This window comes from Bos indicus, chromosome 7 (assembly GCF_029378745.1).
Source record: "Bos indicus isolate NIAB-ARS_2022 breed Sahiwal x Tharparkar chromosome 7, NIAB-ARS_B.indTharparkar_mat_pri_1.0, whole genome shotgun sequence".
NCBI lineage: Eukaryota > Metazoa > Chordata > Mammalia > Artiodactyla > Bovidae > Bos > Bos indicus.
This window is the reverse complement of record NC_091766.1, coordinates 3,631,750-3,652,385: the sequence shown is the minus strand read 5'-3', so window position 1 is coordinate 3,652,385 and position 20,636 is coordinate 3,631,750. Positions and strand designations below refer to the sequence as shown.

Below are 20,636 nucleotides of genomic sequence, written 5' to 3'. Positions count from 1 at the left end.
AGAGCATTACATTTATTGTGCACTTTATTTCATTATTACATTGTGATACATAATGAAATAATTACACAACTCATCATAATGCAAATTAGTGAGAGCTCCGAGCTTGTTTTCCTGCAACTGGATGGTCCCATCTGGGGCTGATGGGAGACAATGACATCTGAGTTGTGTTGCTTATGTCCAGTCTACTCTGGAATCTCATTCTGGTTGCTGTCACTGCAGAAAACCCTGCTTCACAAAGATGAGATGGAATAGAAGTGGAAATGGAAGCAGGTTTTTCAGCGCTTTTGTGGCAATTGCAGGATATCCTGCTTTGACTTTAATCCAGAACACTTGTGCGTGCTAAGTCGTTTCAGTTGTATCGGACCTTAAGGACTATGGACCATATTGTCCATGGGATCCTCCAGGCAAGAAGACTGGAGTGGGTTGCCAAGCCCTCCTCCAGAGGATCTTCCTGACCCAGGGATGGAACTGGAGGCAGGTTCTTTACTACTAGTTAGTTGCTCAGTCGTGTTTGACTCTTTGCGACCTCATGGACTGTAGCGCACCAGGCTCCTCAGCCCATGGAATTTCCAGACAAGAATACTGGAGTGGGTTTCCATTCCTTTCTCCAGGGGATCTTCTGGATCCAGGGATCAGATTCTTTACCATCTGAGCCACCAGGAAAGTCCATCCAGAACATACAGAAATTTGAAATGACCTCAAACATACTTTTAAGGCCACCGTCATTTTTGATCTCAAGCAGTTGATCCTTTTCTAGCATGGACAAAGTCAGTTCACCTGGCTTTTTCACAAATGGGTTGAGGATCCATTCCTTCCCAATTGGGGGGTTTTCTGGGGTTGGGAAGTAGTGCTCAAACTCTTGAAAGCTGTGGTAGGTGATCATTCATCAGCTGGGAGAAAGTAGGCCCTGGCTCAGTCCCTTTCAAAATCTCTGCTAACGTTTGAAACACGTCAAAAATCCCCAGTGTTCACTCGTTGCCCCCATAATTCTGGTGTGGGTTTGAATGCAGCCACTTTATCTGCTGACTTGAATATAGTTGTTTGCCCCTGAAGTGACAGATTGAGTTCACTGGGCAGGTTGAAGATGTCACACAAATAAGCAAATTTTGCAACCCATTCTGTCACTGGAATATGCTGCCCGTGGTGACTGTTTTTCTAGAAGAAATCTCTAGAGCAGCTCCCATAACTCAAAAACTCTGGCTAGGGGTCTACTTTTACATAATTTATTTTTATCTATTATTTTTGGCTGTGTTGGGTCTTCGTTGCTTTGTGTGGGCTTTCTCTTGTGGCGGCGAGCAGGGACTACCCTTCGTTGCAGTGTTCGGGCTTCTCATTGCAGAGCACAGGCTCTAGGCCCATGGGCTACAGCAGTTGCAGCTGAGGGCTCAGTAATTGTGGTACATGGGCCAAGTTGCTCCTTGGCATGTGGAATCTTCCTGGACTAGGGATCGAACCCATGCCCCCTGCATTAGAAGGTGGATTCCTATCCATTGTGCAACCAGGGAAGTCTGGGTGATCTGCCATGAGAAAGCATCTCACTTCTGTGCCCAAGAGATGCTTGTGCTCTGTGTCTGTCTCTTCACAAAGCTGCTTGGACAGATGTGAGTTAAGGGCATGTGCTTTAATGTGGTTGATAATTTTAATCACATCATACAAAATATTAAGTTCAGGTGACATTTTTCGGCTACCAGCATTTCTTTATGGATGATACAGCGTGTAGACTCACACTCAGAAGTGACCTCTTTGACCCAAGCAGTGAAACCAGAAAGCCTTTTAGTCACGGCAGCCCTTCAGTTCATGCATATACTGATACAGTGAGCTGATACATAATTACTCAGACTTGTGGTGTTGGTTGGCAACTGAAGTGCAGGTAACATATTCTCATGAAAAACATACAGAACAAACCCTGCTGCCTTGTCACACTGGTGGATTAGTCAACCTGGATTGCGTACCATGTCGATTTGTTAATCCTAACAACTGTGCCTTAATATTCTCTATTTCATCAGTTAGTTTAGTTATGAAATTGAAAAGTGAAAGTGCCAGTCACTCAGTCGTGTCTGACTCTTTATGACCCCATGGACTGTAGCCCGCCAGGCTCCTCTGTCCATGGAATTCCCCAGGCAAGAATCTTGGAGTGGGTTGCCATTCATTCCCTTCTGCAGGGGACCTCCTTGACCCAGGGATGGAACCTGGGTCTCCACATTGCAGGTCTAAGCCACCAGGGAAGCCTAATTATGGTATCCTCTAGTTAAGGCAATAGCCAAAAAAGGCACACACGCCACCTTTTGAACTGCAGCCTCTCCTAAAAGTTCATGACAAATGTCCTCAGCAGCAGGAAGGATCAACTCTTCACCAACAGTAAAGGGCTTAGCTTTAGCACTAGGGTTAGCCACTAAGAACGATGTTTTCTGTTCAGACACATTTAATGAAGTGGTGGCCTTCAATAATTGCTTCTGTTCTTCGGTTCACTTTTTTTTAATTTTTCTTTTGAAAAACTCCAAAGGCTTGTCTTTTAACACAGGGTGCTTGGTCTCCATGTGGCAAAGCAGTTTCGAAGTCTTCATGGCTTTGTTGGATAGCCAGTTGCCCATATTATACAACATGGTCTTAAGAGAGTGTGAGCCACCTGTTACAATGAACTCGTAAATTAACTCTGCTAGGACTCTTGGTTGCTGCTGTTTGGTTGCTAAGGTGTGTCTGACTCTTTTGTGACCCCATGGACTGTAGCCCACCTGGCTCCTCTGTCCATGGGATTTCCCAGGTAATACTGGAGTGGGTTGCCATTTCCTTCTCCAGGGGATCTTCCCAAACTAGAACTCTTGAAAATTTTTCTTTCAAATGCTTTTTTTTGGGGCAGTCTTGGAGTCTTCTGCTGTCTCACCACTGGGTCTTTCCTCCCTTACAGAGAAGCTCTCCAGGGACATTTGTTTCTACACACTTTGGCTAGGGTCAGCTTGTGGGCTTATCAAAACTGTGAGTGCAGTTCGGGAAAGAGGCACAGACAGAAGTGGCAAATAAAACGGGCAGGCCACACATAGACTAAAACAGTGTCGGATTCTGACTTTAAGCCTGCCATCAGAGTAGCTGTATAATCGAAGTACATCAACTCACTGGCCACTATAAATCCTGCTAAGAGATGCAGCTTAACTGGCACTTGCCACTCACTGATAGGGATTTGAGTCTGCAAGCAATTGATGTATGGTCTCTGTGGAACCTCTCTACTACTGACAACCTGGATCTGCAGCAGCTTGCTGTGCTAGCACCGCCGCCTCAGCTCCACCTCAGAACACCAGGTATTAGGTTCTTGGAAGGAGCGCACAACCTAGGGATCTCGGTTTGAATCCTTGCACGCGCAGTTCATGATGCTCAGAGACTCTTAATGCTGCCACTGATCTGACAGGAGGTGGGGCTCCGGTGGTAATGCGAGAGATGGGGAGCGGCTGTAAATACACATGAAGCTTCTCTTGCCCACCTGCCGCTTACTCCCTGTTGAGCAGCCTGGTTCCTGAGGCCCAGGGCTTGGGGACCTCTGCCCTAACATGCTGGGGCTGGAGACACTACTGGGGAACGCCCGGGAGGGCCCATTGTCAGGGCAGTCAGAGCACCCCTTGGACCTCTCTCATGCACGGAGGGTACAAGAACCCTTGATCATTCCCAGCAAACTCCCCCATCCAGAGTGTTCTCCTTCCCCACCCGAGTGCCTCAAATGGTCTCAAGGATCCTCTGCTGGATGGGGTCTGGCACCTCTGTTGTTGTTCAGTCGCTAACTGGTGTCCAGCTCTCTGCAACGCCATGGGCTGGGAGATGAGCAGAGAACAGCAGGCACCTCTTCCCCTCTGGACACCGTGGCGTGTCCAGGGCCCATGTGATGCTCACAGCCGGTCCCAGCCCCTTCCTCGCTCTGGCTTCCAGGGCTCTCGGTGGGCTGTGGGCCACACCCCCTCTGATGGAGAAGCCTGTTGGGTGGGGTGGCTAAGGATGACCATGAGGCAGGAGCAGAACAGGGTAGAGTCCCTCACTGAGCATGAGCGGGGAGAGGAAGCAAGTTGTCCAGAAGCCTGGGCTTGGGCTCCGTGGCCTGAGGTCGTCACATGCAGCTTGTCAGTTATCAAAGGCACCCACACCGCACACTCTGGAATTTCTGACTGGAAATAAAAGGCTTTTTCTAGGTTTTTTTGGCTGTTGAAAAGCTAAGAAATCTCTGACTGTGGCTCTTAGCTTTCATGCCACCAAGCCCACAGCTCCTCAACTGTAGTGGGTGAACGCTTTCTGGAAGGAAAGACAGTGTCAGTACTGAGAGCCAGACTGCAGGGCAGACCCCGGCTGGGATGTGACCTAGTGCTGGTACCCGTGTGCTGCAGGATCCTGAGGGCTGCGGCCTGACTCAGCACTTGTAATGACTTCAACTTCCTTGTATCTGACACCACGAGACGAAGGCATGCTGTTATTTTGCATGTTACTTAAAAAGGAAAATCACCATGATCCTAAGACCTGAGTGCCTGAGGTGTCAAAAACAGTGAAGCTGCGAGGCCATGGAGACACGGAAATGCTTACGAAACTAGAAAGTACACAGGGAATGCTCTGGGCCCCGAGCTTGGCCTGTCCAAGTGCCACATGTATTGCAGAGCAAGGTTAGAACCTCGGGCCAGGACCTTCCTCGGGGACCACTCAGACCCTGACAACCCCTTCCGTGGCACAGAGATGCAGGTGAGACTTCTTAAAATCATCAATGCTGCTTTATTTACCAAAGGTGCTGGCCCGGGGCTGGTTCCGCCAGCCAGGCCCTCAGACAGCCATAGCAGGTAGGGCGGGGGGTGTCCCAGCTCAGTCTTGGTGGGCAAGGCCAAGTCGGCCTTGCTGTGGGGGCAGTGCTCCCTCCTGGGGCCCTCGTGGGGCTCCTGCCCAGTGGCAGCAGGGGCCAGCACTGCTGTCTCAGGAAGGCACTTTCAGCTTTGGGGTTCCCAAGAAGAACTGCAGGACGCGGTCGGCCAGGAACGCCAAGCAGAAGTCCAGGAGGAGGACCTGGGCGATGACCAGCTTGAACTGTGGGGCAGGGAGTGCTGGTGAGTCAGGTGCCCAGACAGGTCCAGGCCGAGTCCTGGGACCATGTCTACAGAGCGACTCACCTCCACAGGGATGTCCACGAGCCCAAACTGGCTGTTGAACTCAGGTGAGGAGCCGAGGAGCAGGCCCACAATGGCCAGGAGGGACACGGCCAGGCTCCACACCAGGGGCCTGTTCTCAGGCAGGCTCTCCATGAAGGGTGGGCCCTGTGGGGACCGACGGATAGAGAGCTGTGTCACGGGGGCCCAGAGGGTGGGCAGGGGGTGCCTGTTAGGGGCTGGGCCTTACCTTGTAGTTAATGGCGAAGGTGGCCATCTGCATGGCCATGGCCATGATATACACTGTGCTGTTGACTAGGCTCGGCTCAAACTCTTTGTATAGGTCCACAAACTGCTCCTGCCTGCAGCGACACGGGGGGTTGGGCCTCTTTGTGACCCCTGCTGCACCCCCTGCCCCTCAGAGCCAGGACTCTGCTGGCCTGGCCACCCCAGGCCAACGTCTGCGCGTGTCCCTCCTGCCCCCCGGCCCTGGCGGGCACTCACTTCTCAGGGCTCCGGGCCTGGGCCTCACGGTACAGGTAGACGAGACTCGCAAAGTGCACGCAGAACTGCAGCGTGACAGTGAGGATGGTGTACAGGTTGAAGATGTTGGGCAGGGGCCGCTCTCGGGACAGTGTCTTCAGGGGCTGCAGAGGCAGGCTGGGGGTCAGGGCCCAGGCTCAGCCTGGGGTCACCCAACCTACCCTGCTTCCCGGCAGGCCTTATGTATAGAGTGGTCACTGAACTCTGGGGGTTGCAGGTCGGCACCAGTCCCCTGCTCACTCCTCCAGTTCCTCAGTCCAGATGCCACCCCAGCCTCGCTCAATGCCCACATGCTGCACGGCTATCACAGGGGTCTTATGACCCACCATGCCCCTGCTCTAGAATAAACGTAAAGCCCCCCCGCCCCCACTACTGCTCATGGCGCAGGCACGGTCAGTGTAGACCACCGCCCATGCCCTCTGGCCTCCAGGGCCTCCTGCACCAGCCCTTGACCACGTGCGATCTTTGTGGGGTTCCCGGCTGCTTCTCTTGCTCTTTATGTGCTAACTTGAGTGTCGGTACAGGCCTCCCTGGCCGGCCCCGAGGCCATTCCTCACAGCCTGTGTGGCCCCACTGGTGTTCTTCCCAGCACTGCACTTTCTGAGTGGTCTTAATCATCGTTTCCCCATCTGTCTTGTCCTCACCTGTGTGGCCCACCTGAGACCCCAGCCTGTGGACAATGCTGGGCCAGAGATGCTTCACTCTGAAGAACCCAAGTGGGCGCCCACCCTGCCCTCGATCTCACCTGAAACCTGGAGGTGACAGTTCCCACCCCAAGGGCTGCTGTGCAGGTAAGTCAGACCTGCGGCTCCACCTTTAACAGCGTGCCCTGGGTGGCCCAACTGTCAACTGATGGCCAACCAGCAATCCGAGAAGCCTCTCAAGACCTCCAGGGCAGGAATCATGGCTCAGAGAAGCAGAGGGTACCCTGGGGCTGGGGCAGAAGCCCCCGCTTTTCAGCTCCTGGCCCACCTTGGAGCGGGAGATGAAGAGGAAACAGCCAGCTAGCAGCAGCCCCTGCAGCGTGGCCTGGAAGTCACTGAACTTGACGCCCTCCAGGTATAGGACGCTCTGGCTGTAGGCCAGGATGAGGGCGTTGAGTGCCAAGATCTTGAACATCTGCAGCGTGGTCACCAGTGTGCATCGGCCCTGCTTGATCACGTGGCAAACTGCGGGGGAAGGCAGGTGTGGGCGTGGGGGCCAGGCAGCACGGGCTGAGGGATGGGGCAGCGGGCGGAGCAGGCAGCAGGACTCACTGCATTGGATGGAAGAGAGCTTGGAGGTGAAGGGCGCGGCGATGCTGGCATCCCCCAGCTTCACCATGGGCGTGCTCTCGTCCTCTAGGTCCCGCAGCACCTGGCTCAGGCGGTCCTACGAAGCAGGCAGATGGGTGAGACCTGACCACAAGGGGGCACTGGTGCCTGTCCTCCTCTGGAGACTCACCCGCTGGGAGGCCAGCTGTTCCTCAGGGGCTGGGAGCCCTGACCTCTGCTTGGCAGCCCTGGAGGTGGCCCTGACTCCGCTGTTGCTCAGGATGGGGCTGTCCCGGGGCCGTCGCCGCCGTTCGACGACCCTCTCAGGGGCATTGGCCAGGAGGGCCACACCTGGTGTAAGAGTGTGTCAGGAGCCAGAGCATGGAGCCTCTGCTCAACGCAGCTCGCCCAGTACCGATCCCCCCCATTTCACCTGCCCACCCAACCCAAGGAGTGAGCACCTCAGAGAGAATCCATCCTACTTTCTACAAACTACTTATAGAAAAACAACAAGAAAAAAGCAATACCCAAATAAAGTATGTGACACTGCTGCTGTTAAGTCACTTCATCGTGTTCGACTCTGTGCGACCCCACAGACGGGCAGCCCACCAGGCTCCCCCGTCCCTGGGATTCTCCAGGCAAGAACACTGGAGTGGGTTGCCATTTCCTTCTCCAATGCATGAAAGTGAAAAGGGAAAGTGAAGTTGTTCCGTCGTGTCCAACTCTTAGCAACCCCATGGACTGCAGCCCACCAGGCTCCTCCAGACATGGGATTTTTCAGGCAAGAGTACTGGAGTGGGGTGCCATTGCCTTCTCTGTATATGACACTATATAGGTCCAAAGTGATTCCCAGAGAAGTTCATTGCCAAGAGTCCTGTGGTCATGAGAAATGAAGCTGATAAACCAAGTAAGTATCTGAGAAGCACTGAAAGAAGGTGGGGCTTCCCAGGTGGTGCTGGTGGTCAAGAACCCGCCTGCAGTGCAGGAGACCTGGGTTTGATCCCTGGGTCAGGAAGATCCTCTGGAGGACAGCATGGCAACCCAGTCCAGTATTCTTGGCTGGAGAATCCCATGGACAGAGGACCCTGGTGGGCTACATGGGGTCGCAGAGTCGGACATGACTGAAGCGACTTAGCACGCATGCATGAAAGAAACGAAGTTAAACTGTCTTTAAACACCAACTTGCTATCTGTGCTCTGCTGACACAGAATCAAGGTGGTAAACTCTCCTGGCCTTGGCTTTTGGTGCTCACACAGTGCCTGGGGGGAGGGCTGAACAAACCGAGTTGGGTCTGTCCCATGGAACCTGCCTGGGCCCCCACCACACTCTTTCCCAGGCACGTGTATCCCTTCCTGGCCTTGGAGCCCTTCAGATCCCCAGCCCCACCGGTCCCTGCCCCATCTCTTCACCACGGCTGCCTTACAGAACTGGCTCAGTGGCGTGCCCCTGATGGTAAGCCAGTGATGGCATAAGAGCCCCCTTCCCCCAACCCCAGGCTCACCCACATCGGCATGCTTCAGGGCACCCACGTCATTGGTGCCATCTCCGCACATGAGGGTCACGTAGCCCAGCTCCTTCAGGCTGGTGATGACAAACTCCTGTTTGGGGAAGAAATAGCGTGAATGAGGGCTCTGTGCCATGCCCAACGCCCCACCTGCCCTCTGCCACCCCCTGTACCCACCTTCTGTTTAGGGGCCACTCGGGCGAACACTTGCACGTAGGGGATGAGGCGAAGCAGCAGCTGGGGGTCCTCAGCCTGCAGGTGGGCCAGGCCGTCGCCCGTGAGGCACAGAGCATGCTCCCGGGCCAGGGCCTTGGGGGAGCCCTGGGCCAGGGGCTCTGAGATGCTGCCGTCGATGGAGCGCCACTCACACAGGCCACCTGCAGAGCCAGGGCCCAGGGTCAGGGCGGGGGGTTCAGCTGTCAGGTGGACCCTCTCACGTGGACCCCACATATGCAATCCTTGTCCTCCTCCTCTGGAGTACCTTCTTACTTCCTACCCCTCCTAATCCAGGTCCACACCAACCTGCACCCTAGACTCTCAGCACCCCACAGAGATCATCCATGGAAGGCTCTGATACAAAGAATCGGAAAACCTAAGGCCTAAGCCACTAAAGACTGCAAGAAGAGGCCAGATCCAAACCCAGATAGCGTTTACGTACAACTCTGCTCTTCTAGGCCAGGGCACCCCATGTCACTTCCTCAGGCCAGACACTGCTTGCTATCTACTTCCCCTTTCTAGCTGGTAGGTCTAGGCCCAGATGTTGAGTGGCAAGGACGGCTGAGGGCAGTCTACCAGCCCTTGCAGCATTGAGCTGGCCCTCAGCTGTCTCAGCCTGGAGGAAAAGCAGTCTCCACCTGGCTTCTGTTCTAGCTGTTTTGCTAAAGTAGCTTGGCTGGAAAACTAACAGTCTTAGTACCTCTGGGCCACCCACCTATGATTTCCCAGGCTCTGGAAGAGCGCAGTGCCTGGGACTGGAACTGAGATCTGGGATACAACACAGACCGAGAGAAGGGCGAGGCGGCTCCGGAAGCCCCCTTGGCTGGGCCACGCCAGCATCCTCCTCCGTCTGGCCTGCTGCCTGGTGACACCCCTGCTGCGTGCTGCTCCCAAGCCAGGCCCCGTGCTGGGTGCCACCCTAGGGCATCTGACAGATTCCACCCCACCCGCTGGAGGTGCGAGAACTGGATGTGCCTCTTGACCAGTCTGATTCTGAAGCACCGCTCACAACCAGTTCGGTTACTCAGGAGACGTCAGAGACCACGAGCTCCGGACCTGAGTTCAAACCCTTAGTCACAGTGTCTCCAAATGACCCAGGTGGAAGGATTCACTTCTGTTTCTTTATCTACAGAGCAGGGACCCCCAACAACTGATCCAGCTGGGTTCCTACGTGGTGCGGGGATGGCAGGCCCTTCCACATGGAGCAGAAGGGCTGACCTGGTGAAGCAAACCAAGGTCTCCGGCCTGGGTCTGGCCACGCCAAACACGAGCACCAGCAGTCCCCATGCTCTCAATGGGAGCACTCAGGCAGCCAGCCGGGCCCAAGGTGGGGGAGGCTATGAAACGTGGGCTGCTGTGAGTATAACCCATCGCCTTAAGATTGCAAGTCACCGCCGGTCCTGGAGCCAGGGGTCATCTGCAAGCTGCTGCACGGGCGGGCTGTGGAGTTCCCTGGCTGGGTAGCCCGAGTGTGCTTATGAGGCAGGGCTGTGACCAACAGGCCTGTATCACAGGTGCCGGAGGATGCCAGGCGTGCTCACTTAGGCCGGGCACAGGGGTGAGCCACCAGGTGGGAGCTGCTCTTAGACTCAAGGCCCCCCAGCTCACGAGACAAGGGGCCTCACCTTTCCCCGTGGGAGGCTGCAGGATCAGCGTCTGAGCCTTCTCAATGAAATGCAGCTCCCGAGCCACGTGGCAGGCAGTGAGTGGGTTGTCACCTGTGATCATGACCACCTGGGGAGAAGGCAGACGCTCAGGAAAGCAGGGCTCAGTGGTCAGAACTGCAGCCTGGAGACACGGGGGCTAAGTCTCTTCTAAGGAAGGCCGCAGAGGGAGCTCTTGGCCTCCTACTGGGGACTGGGCTTCCAGGAGCCGTAACGTCTGGTAGCGGCTTCTGCAAATAGTATACGTATCTGTGTCTTTGTGAGGACACTCACAGCCTTTAATCATAATATATACCAAGAACCAGCCTTTGGTGTGGACCCTCTTGGCTTGGAGCCTGGTGATGGGAAGACGGGCCCCGACTGCTGAGGGCCAGGTGAGGACGAATCATATCACCACCCCCTGACACTTCCAGCTCATCGCCCACACCCTAAAACCGCATCCTGAACCCCCAACTAGAAGACACAAACTGCCAGGACTAACAGAGCAAAGCCACCGGGACGGACGCGGCCTGTCTGGGTGTGGTCTCCACATCCCCTCAGCCAGTCTCAATGTCTCCCTAAGATGGGGTGGAATGGGGGAAGAGCCCTCATCTCCCAGGGATGCTGGGGGCCTGATGAAGTGAGGTGAGAAGGGTGGGCATGGGTCCTAGAGCATCCTCAAGATGGGTCAGCATGAGTGTAAGTCACGGTGGAGCTCAGCCAAGAGCCACGCTCTTTGCTCCAAGGCCCAGACGCCCACCCCTGGGCGCCCCATGGAGGGCCAACTGTCTTCCACTGTCACATCCCCTCTGTAAGGAGCAGCCAAGACCGCCACCCAGGGGCTGGCAGGAAGGGGGCCGGTGGCTGTACCCGATGGGAGGCATTCTGGATCTCACGGATCACAGCCTTGGAATCAGCCTTGAGCGGGCAGGAGACCACGATGAAGCCGACGAACTTGAGGTTGCACTCCAGGGCCTCCCGCTTGACCTCCCGGGCCTGTGGATGGACACACCGGGGCCCTAAAGACTTGTTTCTCTTCTCCTTCCCCAATACCTAAGCTCTGACATGACAACAAGCTGGGAATGGGGGTCAGAGACAGCCCCCTCCTTGCAGGAAGCGGACCTGAGGGTCAGAAGGTGAGAGATGTGGGGAGGGTGAGGCGCTCTGGTGGCAGAGGGGCTGAGCAGTGGCTGGGCGGTCCTGGCTCCCCAGCAGCACCTCTACCCTCTATCACAGACAACAGCGTGGCACAAAGTCCCTGTGAGTCCACTTCTAGGACCAGAGAGTCTGGACTCCCCTTTGATAACCACTGAGCGCAAGCTGCCCCTCCTCACCTCGTACAGAAAGCAGAAAACCTCTGCCCTCAGAGTACCAGGAGAGAGACGAAGGCAGGGGGTGGGGCGGAGGGGCGTGGGCTGCGCAGGGCTCGGGGGCTCTGACAGGTCTGTGAATGAGGCCTGGACACAGAGGTGTGACCTGCTGTGCTTTCGGGAAGGATCTCATGGCCACTGGGTGCAAGCAGATGAAAGCCACTCGGATGAGGGCGAAGTGGAAGCAGACAAAGGAGCAGCGTTGGTGATGGGGGCGGGAGGAGAGGCTACAAGGATGTGGGCTGTGACCAAGGGCCGGGGATACCCTAAGACAGTACAGTGGCCAGGCGGCTGGGCGGGGCAGGGGCAAAGCTGGGGAACCCGAGGTGCCCCAAGGCCTCCTCAAGGCGGGTGTGAGCACAGGAGGTGAGACCTGGGTGTGTCCTCCCGGAGCAGCCCTGGATTTGGGGATGGGATGGGGTCCCGTAGGGGAGGGGGCATGCTGGGGAGAAGAAGAAACCGCAGATGGAGTGCCACCTGGGGCCTCCAAAGGTAGAGGTCAGGGAGGAAGACGATGAAATTGCCACCATCGCTCGTGGTGGCACCACAGTGGGTAAAGGGTGATCCGCACGGGGAGTTGGGGTGTGGGGGGGCCTGGGCCCTTACCTGCTGGTGAGTGAGGTGCCCCAGCTCCTTATACCCCAGCGCCAGAACTCGGGCTCCTTCCCGGGAAATCTCCGTATGAATGTGGTGGTAGTCAGGTGGGCACTGGGCGAACTGCAGGGAACGCAGGGGGAGATCACCGACCGCCCTGGACCCCCCTCCCGACCCTGGCCGGGGCTGGCTCACCATGGAGTGCAGGGTTTCGGGGGCCCCCTTCACGGCCGCGATGTAGCAGAGATCAGTGGAGCCAAGCTTCTCATAGGAGGCGAGCACGGACATTCGCTTTAGGGCACTGGCAAAATGAAAGCGCTGGTGAATTTTCAGCCCCTGAGTTTTAATACTTCGGGGGAATACTTTCTCATCTGGAAACAAATAAGCACGAGTCCTGAGGGCCTTCGCTCCAAAGAGGCCGCCAAGCCCCCACCCGCCCCCGCCGTGCCCTGCCTCCCTCCGCCCCTGTCCTCCCCGCACCTCCACACACGGGGTCTGGCTCGGGGAGGGGTCAAAGCTGGGCGATCTGGGCACAGAGGATCCTGCCCCAAGTCAGAGGCGAGCCTGTGCCCACCCGCCTGCCCCTGAGTTGAACACACAGGCATCTGACAGGTACCCGCTGCCTGTCCGGGGATGTACAAGCTGGTGGCGTGCCCGAGGCTCCAGCCCCTCACCTCTAGTCAGTGTCCAGTCCACGGCCGTCAACATGGCTTTCTCCAAGGGGTCACCCACGAGGGTCCCGTCGTCCAGCTGCATGAGGGAGTGGCACGAGGCCAGAGCCCGGTGTGTCTCTATGGGGATGCTGGACACAGGAGTCACCTCCTTCCCGTCCCTGCAAGGAGGAGGACCCGCTGCTTACTGAGTGGACGGGAGTGGGCAGAGGAGCCCCTGGAGATTGCCAGTCAGGACGAGGGATGGGCCCCCACACTCCACTCCAGTCACAGGGAAGGGGGCAACGATGACAGGGTGTTAGGGTGTTGCCTTGGTCCTTGTAACGTCTGCGCCTGCTTCACGATGCCCCCAGATATCATGTGGCTGCCTGAGGCCTGAGCCACGCCATGTGTCACTGTGATTCACACTAAGAGCTGCTGGGGGGACCCCTGGAGTGGGCCTCAGTGGGAGGGCCTGTGCCAGGCCCTCACTTTGAAAGCTTGGGCTAGGCAGCTCTCTGTCCCGAGTGCCCAGAAACACTCCTGGTGGGCACCTGGTGACCCCGACGCCCCATGCTCACCGGAGCCCAGCCACACCGCGCACCACCAGGCTGTCACTGGTCAAGGTCCCTGTCTTGTCGAAGCAGCACACCTCCACCTTGCCGGCAAAGGGGATCCGGAAGGGCTCCGTGCAGTACATGTCTGGATGGTGGGAGCCAGGGTCAGGGGTCCTGCTGGGCCCCAGCCCACTTGGCACCCCGTCCCTGCCCCAGAGACTCACAGAGCTTGGCCAGAGCGATGAGAGAGGTGTTGACGGCCAGAGACAGCTCAATGGGCAACTCAGGGGGCACGACAGAGGTGAGGATCAGAGTGCATTCCAGAAAGAGCTTGTAGCGGTTCCGGCTGGGGTCCTTGGTACCTGCACAGACAGGGCCTGCCAGTCTGGGGGCCTCAGGCCTGGGGCTGAGCAGATGGCGGGGGCAGGGGGTCAGGGCTCTTACCTTCGATCCACACGTAGGCGGCTGCCGCAATGGCAAAGACCAGGAGAAAGAGGATGAAGATGAAGGTCTCCAGGTTGTTCGCCGTCACCCTCTTGACCCCAAAGAGAATGGTGCGCAGCAGCTTGCCCTATAGGGACAGAGGGGCAGAGGTCTTTCCTGGGAGGGCGGCAGCCTCTCCTGCCCCGCGACTGAAGATGGGGGTCAGGGAAGGAAGTGGCTGTGACTGGGGCAGGGGTTGAATTCTCCAGAAGGAGAGCTGACCATCATCTTTCCTAAGGAATCCTTAAGCCACTTCAGTGTTCACTTGGCCCAGACTGTTTGTGATCCCCAGCTGTGTGGGGTCACAGTCTGGGGTCTCCACTAGAGCCCCAGCCAGGGAAAGCGGACCTGCTCTGGGGCTTGTCTCTGCACTTGCCCCCAGCCCAGCATTTGCTACCAGAGCGCTTATGGGCTGTATGTTCTGGGGTCTGGAAAGGCTGCCACCTCAGCTGCCCGCCGGTCGGCCCAGGTACCACCCCCCTCAGGACGGGGCAGGTGCCACACCTGGGATGTGTTGAATCCGGTCCTCAGGACGTAGGCCACGCACCCATTGTCCACGGCTGGGGAGATAGAGAGCAGGCGTCACTAGTGCCTGCACCCCCTGGGCCTCTCTCGGGGCTGAGCAGACCCGGGTATGGGGTGGCAGGGCGGGGACCCCCCACGCCCGAGGCACCTACGCTTCAGGCCTGCGGCGGCTTTCTGTGGGGGGATGTGCTGCACAACTTTGGTGCCCCCGAAGACGACGTGGAGCCGGGCATCAGCCTGAAGGTCCAACACCCGGCTGGGGCTGAGGTCCTCGATGGGCTCCTGGGGAGGAGGGGAGGATGGCAGAGTCAACGGCTCATCCCACCCTGGCCTTCGTCCCTGGTCTGGAGTCTGCAGGGAGCCTGCACGACCCTTACAGGGCTCCGCATCCAGCCTGGTGCGTGTTACCAGGGTCACGGCCCCGGTCTGTCTTCTACCTTCGTGCACAGTACTGACTCCCTGGGACCCTGTACCCAGCCCCACCCTGGAGTCACACCTTCTACTTCTCCCTCAGCCCACCTCAGCCTGAGACCCCAGAGTGCCTGACTCCCCACTGATGCTGCTGCCTCTCGTCTCCTCCTTCTCCTCCTCACCACCAGGCTTCCCTTAGTCCAGGGTGTTAACCCACCAGGAAAGCCAGGAGCCCCGTCTGTGCCCCCTTTGTCTCCCAGGCTCCGTCCCTCCTGGGTCAAGCCCGGGCAGGACCCTGGCCCGTTTCCTCCCTGGTGAGTGTGATGCTGACAGGCCAGAGTAGACGGAGGTGCATGTCCCCCACCCCCCGACGCCCGAGCTGGCACCTTCATCTGGGGCACTGACTCCCCGGTGAGCATGGCCTCGTCCACGATGCAGCGGCCCCGCAGCAGCAGCACGTCGCAGGGCACCAGGTTCTCCTGGGGGGAGCGGCCTGTGGGGCAGGGCGGGGGGGTTGGACTGAAGCCCGAGGCAAAGGCTCCCTCGGGGCGGAGCAGGACTGGGCCTCACCGATCGAGACGATGTCCCCGGGAACAATCTCGTCGCTGGCGATGGGCCTCCACTTCCGGCTTCGGTAGACCTGGGCGGGGACGGGGTGCCGTCAGTTCTGGGGATGCTCCCGTGCTGCACCCCCCAAGACCACAGGGACCCTCCTACCCGCCCAGCGCCCCACTGGCTGCACCTGGATCATGTGGGGCTTGTTGCCCATCTTCCGGATCTCTGACATGTTCCGCATCTGCTGCTGGACCAGGGAGGCCTCGAAGGCCACCAGCATGGAGAGCGTGAAGACGCTGTAGTACCAGTACTCGTCCAGACACCAGAGCCCCACGCAGAACACCTGCGGGGCACGGGCGTCTGTTCCCAGGGATGCGGGAGACTGCCCGAGGCGGGCTGGCCGGCAGGCCGAGGGCCGCTCTGCCCACGAGGGCAGGGGAAGTTCTCACGTTTGGAGGTGGGCTGGGAGAGCCCCAAGAACAGGTGGGGAGAAGGACAGGCACTGCTGCTTTACCTGGAACACAAAGAAGGGCGCCGTGGCCCTCTCCTTGAACAGCTCCGAGAAGTCAGGCACCACCATCTCGGCCCTGAAAGACAGACGGCTCACCCTGTTACAGGCAGGAAGCCCCACCTTGACTCCTCCACTTGGGGGCACCGAGGGCCTCCCTGGGCAACGGGACGCTCCGTTCAAGCCCGTCTTCTTGACTGTGCAGCGCCGAGGCGGGCATGCTGACTGCCCTAGCCCTCTGCTCTGCAGAGCCCTGATGAAACCTCTGAATCTGCACTACAGGCACTTCAGGGAGCGGCCACACGCTCGGCTGGGCTGGTGAAGACGAGAACCTGTCAGGTGGTTGGGGGACAAGGCTGGGGGGAGGAAAGGCTGACTGTGGGCTGGGAGCCCTGAGGCTGCAGAGGAGGCTGGGCAGCTGGGGGCTGTGGGGCACCCTGGGGCCTGAAACAACGCGCCTGAACCCCACCCTACTATCGAGAGGGGCGGTCTGAGCTGCGATTTCCCAAAGACTCCTTGGATGAAAGCCCTGGAATTGGAGGAGGGCTGAAAGGTGCGCTCTGCAGTGCTCTGGGTGGTGGCTGGCTCTGCCCAGGGAACCAGGTCAACTTGGGCTGTCTCTGTTTGGCCCTGCAGAACTGCAGTGATGTCTAGGATGTGGGACTTGAGAAAAAGAAACTGCACAGTGGCTACGTTGTGATACAAACTGAGCTCCGACCCGGACTGTCCAGGGTGCCTTTACCCAAGTGAAGGGGGTGTGAAACGGGACACCCCAGGCTGCTGGCACACTGACCAGGGTGGGGTGGGAGGAGAATCAATAAATGCTTCCGGCAAGACTTCCGATTAGATTGCTGGGTGCGGTAACGTTTGTAATTTTTGAAAAGCAGCTAGGTCAAGAAATAATTTCCTAGAGGTTCTGAGGGTTTTCGAGTCAAGGACAATCACCAGCAGGATGGGGGCTCTGAAGCCCAGCTCTGGTCCCACCCAGCCTGGTGTTGACACAGGTGGTTCTGGTGAAGATGAAAGGAGAGAGTGCTAACAGAGCGTCTGCATTCCACCTGGCACAGACGAGCTGTTCTGATCACCACCATCTTTTTTCTTATTATCACTCATACGCTGCTGGGATACGTAAGAGAGTGACAAGAATTCACATCTATAGACAAAATCTCAAACAAAGAAGAGAATTAGAAACACAAGGCAAGGATGAACAGCCCCGGGCCAGGCTCCCAGCTGTGGGCCCTTCAGGGGATCCTATCAGCAGGCAAGTTGGGAGAGGCCAGACTAGAACATCTTTCTCAAGGGGCACCTGCCACATAGTCACCTGGGACATTTTGTTGAAAGGCAGACTCCCCCAGACCATTGAGCATACATAAACGGGGCAGGTGCCACTAACTGGAGCAGGGACTCGGCCTGTGACTATAGGGCAGAGCCCCAGCCCTGTCTCAGCAGGGGCAATATACAAGCATGCTGGGACTCACTTGTTGCTCCCAAACTTCTTCTCGGCGGCACGGATCTCTGAGTCCTCCTGGAACCCTCTGTTGCTCTGGTAGAATGAGAAAGCGTTTCCCACTGGAAAGGCCACGGGGAGAAAACGCTTCTTCTCCAGGGCATCGTAGGAATACTTGATCTTCTGGAATTCGAAGGACAGCACCTCCTGCCCGTCTTCGCCCTGTGGGAGGTGAGTCTGTGGCAGGGGCCCCTGGTCTGGGAACCCCATCTGAGCCCCTGCTGGAGCTGGTGGTCCCTACCTCATCGCGATGCAGGGCCACGAGCTCGGTGGAGCCGTTGTTGGGAGTAGGCACCACCTTCACGAAGGTCGCTTTGCGGGCGTCGTACTCCTGTGAGAGGCAAAGTGCCACTGCTGAGCCCTCCTCAAGTCCCAGCTCCACATTCTGGAACATGCCACTGGGCTGGCCACACCCAGGTTACCACTGGGACAAGGGACAGCATTTCACTGGGCCTTTGGTCCCGCCCATATCATAAAGCCAGAGTCATGAACAGTGCCAAACGTCCAGGGCTCTGCTGACGAAGACAAACTCTAACAGGAAAAACGCTGTCTGGCACGAGGTACGCTCTCAATCTGTGTGAGTCAGGCCCCATCCCAGCCCACCTGGCCTGCTGCTCCCGCTGACCCCCTGCCGCCCATTACTATTCTCACTGTGTTCTTGAGTGACAAGGAACAACAAGGCTCATCCTCGCTTCAGCAAAGGGCACATGCTGTTTTTTTCCTGCCTGGAGCGCATGGTCGCACCGCCGGCTTCAGGCCTTTGCTCAAATGTCTCCTCCTCACCACCTCAAGTTCCCTCACGGAACCCGTGCCCTGGTTTTCCCTTTTGCACTGACTGTGGAGTTCCATCTCCCCCACTGACACCATGAAAGCAACGCATTCTGTCTGTTTTGTTTGTTGTTATTTCTCCAGCACTTAAGACACAGAGGCACCGAATAGAGCCGTGTTAGCGCTCTCTGCTGTGAGCTGCATCCACTCCACGGCTGCTCCACCAGAACCTGCGTTGCCCTGTTTTTTTTTTTTTGGGGGGGGGGGCGCACGTGGAGGACACAGCAGTGATCCTAAGAAGCAAGGCCCTGCCCCTCCAGGAGTTCATGGTCCCCAGAGCAGGCAGAAACTAAGGACAAAAGACAGAACTCCCAACCCTGGGACCGCCAGGTAGAAAGGTGCAAAGCAGTACACGGGACCAGCCGCACGCCGCGTGCTCTGCAGACGGCATCTCAGGTTCTTCTTACACTGGCACCCTGAGCTAAGTGTTACGGGTCTCACTTTACACTAGGGGAAACTCAAACCCAGAGAGGAGAAGCACCCTTATCTGAGATCTCTGATGTAAACTCAGATCTGCCGGTCCTAACCTCCAGCTGTTGAGCTCTCCGTTTCTGGAGAGGAAGTTAGTAAGTCTCACTTTTTAGCTGCAGGCTAACAGGCAGCTGGAAGTTTGGGGGTGTCACCTCCCCCAACTTCCCTCCATTCTTCTGTCCCTCACTGGGGTCTTTCATTGCACTGACTGGAAACTACCAATCCCAGAAGTTTGAGTCTCCCTTCTGGGATAAGATATTTCAGTTTCTCAAAAGAGAGAATTCAGTCCATAGTTGGAGTCAGACAGGTAGTAGGGTGGGGTTGTTGCTTCCCTTTCTCCTTCTGGAACCCTTGGTGCTGTTCCCTTTCTCTCTTCTTTTAGCAAACAGGTCTGGGATGAGAGCGGAGGCTGGCTGAAGGCTGACCTCAGTCCTCATGGCTCCACACCTGCTGGTATCATGAGGCAGGCCCAGAGGGAAGTGGACAGTCAGCTGCTGAGTGGGCAGCGCTCATCCAGACCTCAATGCTAAAGGTCACATGTAATAGCGTGCTGTTGTATTCTGAGGGCGGCCCTCCTTAACATCATACCCTTGCAGACAGACATAACGGTCTCTGAGCAGTTAAGTCACTTGCTCACAAATACCCACTGCTTCTCTTAAACGCTGCAATTAACTGCATTTCAAGCTCATTTTAGTCGTTGTGGGGTGGAGGCTCACAGCACTGGCCAGCAGGACTGATGCTCAGTTCTCAAGATGCATAGACAGGGATATCCATCCTACAGGTCTAGTCTCACACTTTGAAAAACAAGGTAGGAGACAGACAACAAAGAAGGCAGGACCGATTCTAGGAGACTCATACTCGATAGTATGGGAGCTAGCAAATGGTGACATTTGCTAGGCTCTGCGCTAAGCTTTTTACAGGGTACCTTACCGAATCTAATTGACCTCACCAGGGAAGAATTTCAGAGAAGGGAAGTAACCTGCGCCAGGGTCGTACAGCTAAGTCAGTAACCTGTCGGAATTTAGCGAGCAGCGCAAAAGGATGCAGGGCGCCCGGCGACACCTGGGACCGGCTGAGGCAGCCCCGGCTGGGTTGGGGACCGACATGAACGCAGAAGCTGAGATCCGCGGTGAGGCCTGACCACGGTTGTGGCCGGTCTCGGGTGCGCACACTTACCGGGGTGCAGGTGAGCGCGCAGTGCGCGTGCACGGACCAATGCCCCGAGAGGACGGTGAGCGCGTGCGCCAGGCAGATGGTGGCGAGCACAAGCAGCGCGGCCTCGGGGATCTGCGCCCAGCTGCTGCCCCAGCCCCAGAAGCCGGTAGCTGCGGAACCCAGCCAGGCCGGGTAGAGTAGCCCCACGAATGGCAGCAGCGTGAGGCGCCGCAGCAGCGCCAGCCGCCGGTACGGCCACACAGCGGCGACCAGCTCGTCGCCGCTCTGTATGAGTGCCGGCCCAGCGGCAAGGAGCGTGCGCTGTTGCGGCCTGGGCTTGGGCTGCCCGGCGGGCCGGGCCCCGCAAGGAACCGCATTGCCCACCACCGCCTCCGCCGCCATCTTTCCCACCGCCGCGCTCGCTTCCGGGCAGAGGGACCGGCTCACTTCCGATGTTTTACTTCCGGTAAACCCTGGGGGCCGCCATGACACATGGGAGGAAGAAGAGCCCAGGAAACGTAGATGTTTGTGTCTGAATTTGGCTACTCAGGGCATCGCCATGACAGGCTGTGCCCGGAAGGAGACGCAGGGCACCGCCATGATAGAGAGGGCTTGAAATGACTAACACCGCCTACCTACTCTGCCACGCCGGATTGAGACCGGAAAAGACGAGGCAAAGTGGGCTGGGCGCCACCATGACAACCTAAACCGGAAGAAGCGAATTCTCCTCGGAGTCTGCACTGTCTGGCTCGGGAAGGGTG

The 20,636-nt window shown here is 57.4% G+C and overlaps 1 protein-coding gene across 1 annotated transcript; it reads right to left on the bottom strand.

Annotated features, from left to right (window-relative positions):
- Window positions 1-4,714: 4,714 nt before the first annotated feature.
- Window positions 4,715-20,297, bottom strand: ATP13A1 (ATPase 13A1). The gene is made up of 26 exons (XM_019963759.2): window positions 19,897-20,297; window positions 17,663-17,752; window positions 17,393-17,583; window positions 15,921-15,993; window positions 15,594-15,749; window positions 15,422-15,491; window positions 15,238-15,344; window positions 14,593-14,722; window positions 14,420-14,475; window positions 13,877-14,003; window positions 13,657-13,794; window positions 13,457-13,577; window positions 12,900-13,057; window positions 12,421-12,596; window positions 12,238-12,348; window positions 11,132-11,257; window positions 10,244-10,352; window positions 8,580-8,779; window positions 8,400-8,496; window positions 7,089-7,249; window positions 6,902-7,016; window positions 6,618-6,814; window positions 5,607-5,749; window positions 5,353-5,464; window positions 5,127-5,270; window positions 4,715-5,043 (listed from the first exon to the last, which is right to left on the bottom strand). The coding sequence occupies exons 1-26, from the start codon at window positions 20,275-20,277 to the stop codon at window positions 4,933-4,935; spliced, it is 3,600 nt and encodes a 1,199-aa protein (XP_019819318.2). The 5' UTR covers window positions 20,278-20,297; the 3' UTR covers window positions 4,715-4,932.
- Window positions 20,298-20,636: the final 339 nt, after the last annotated feature.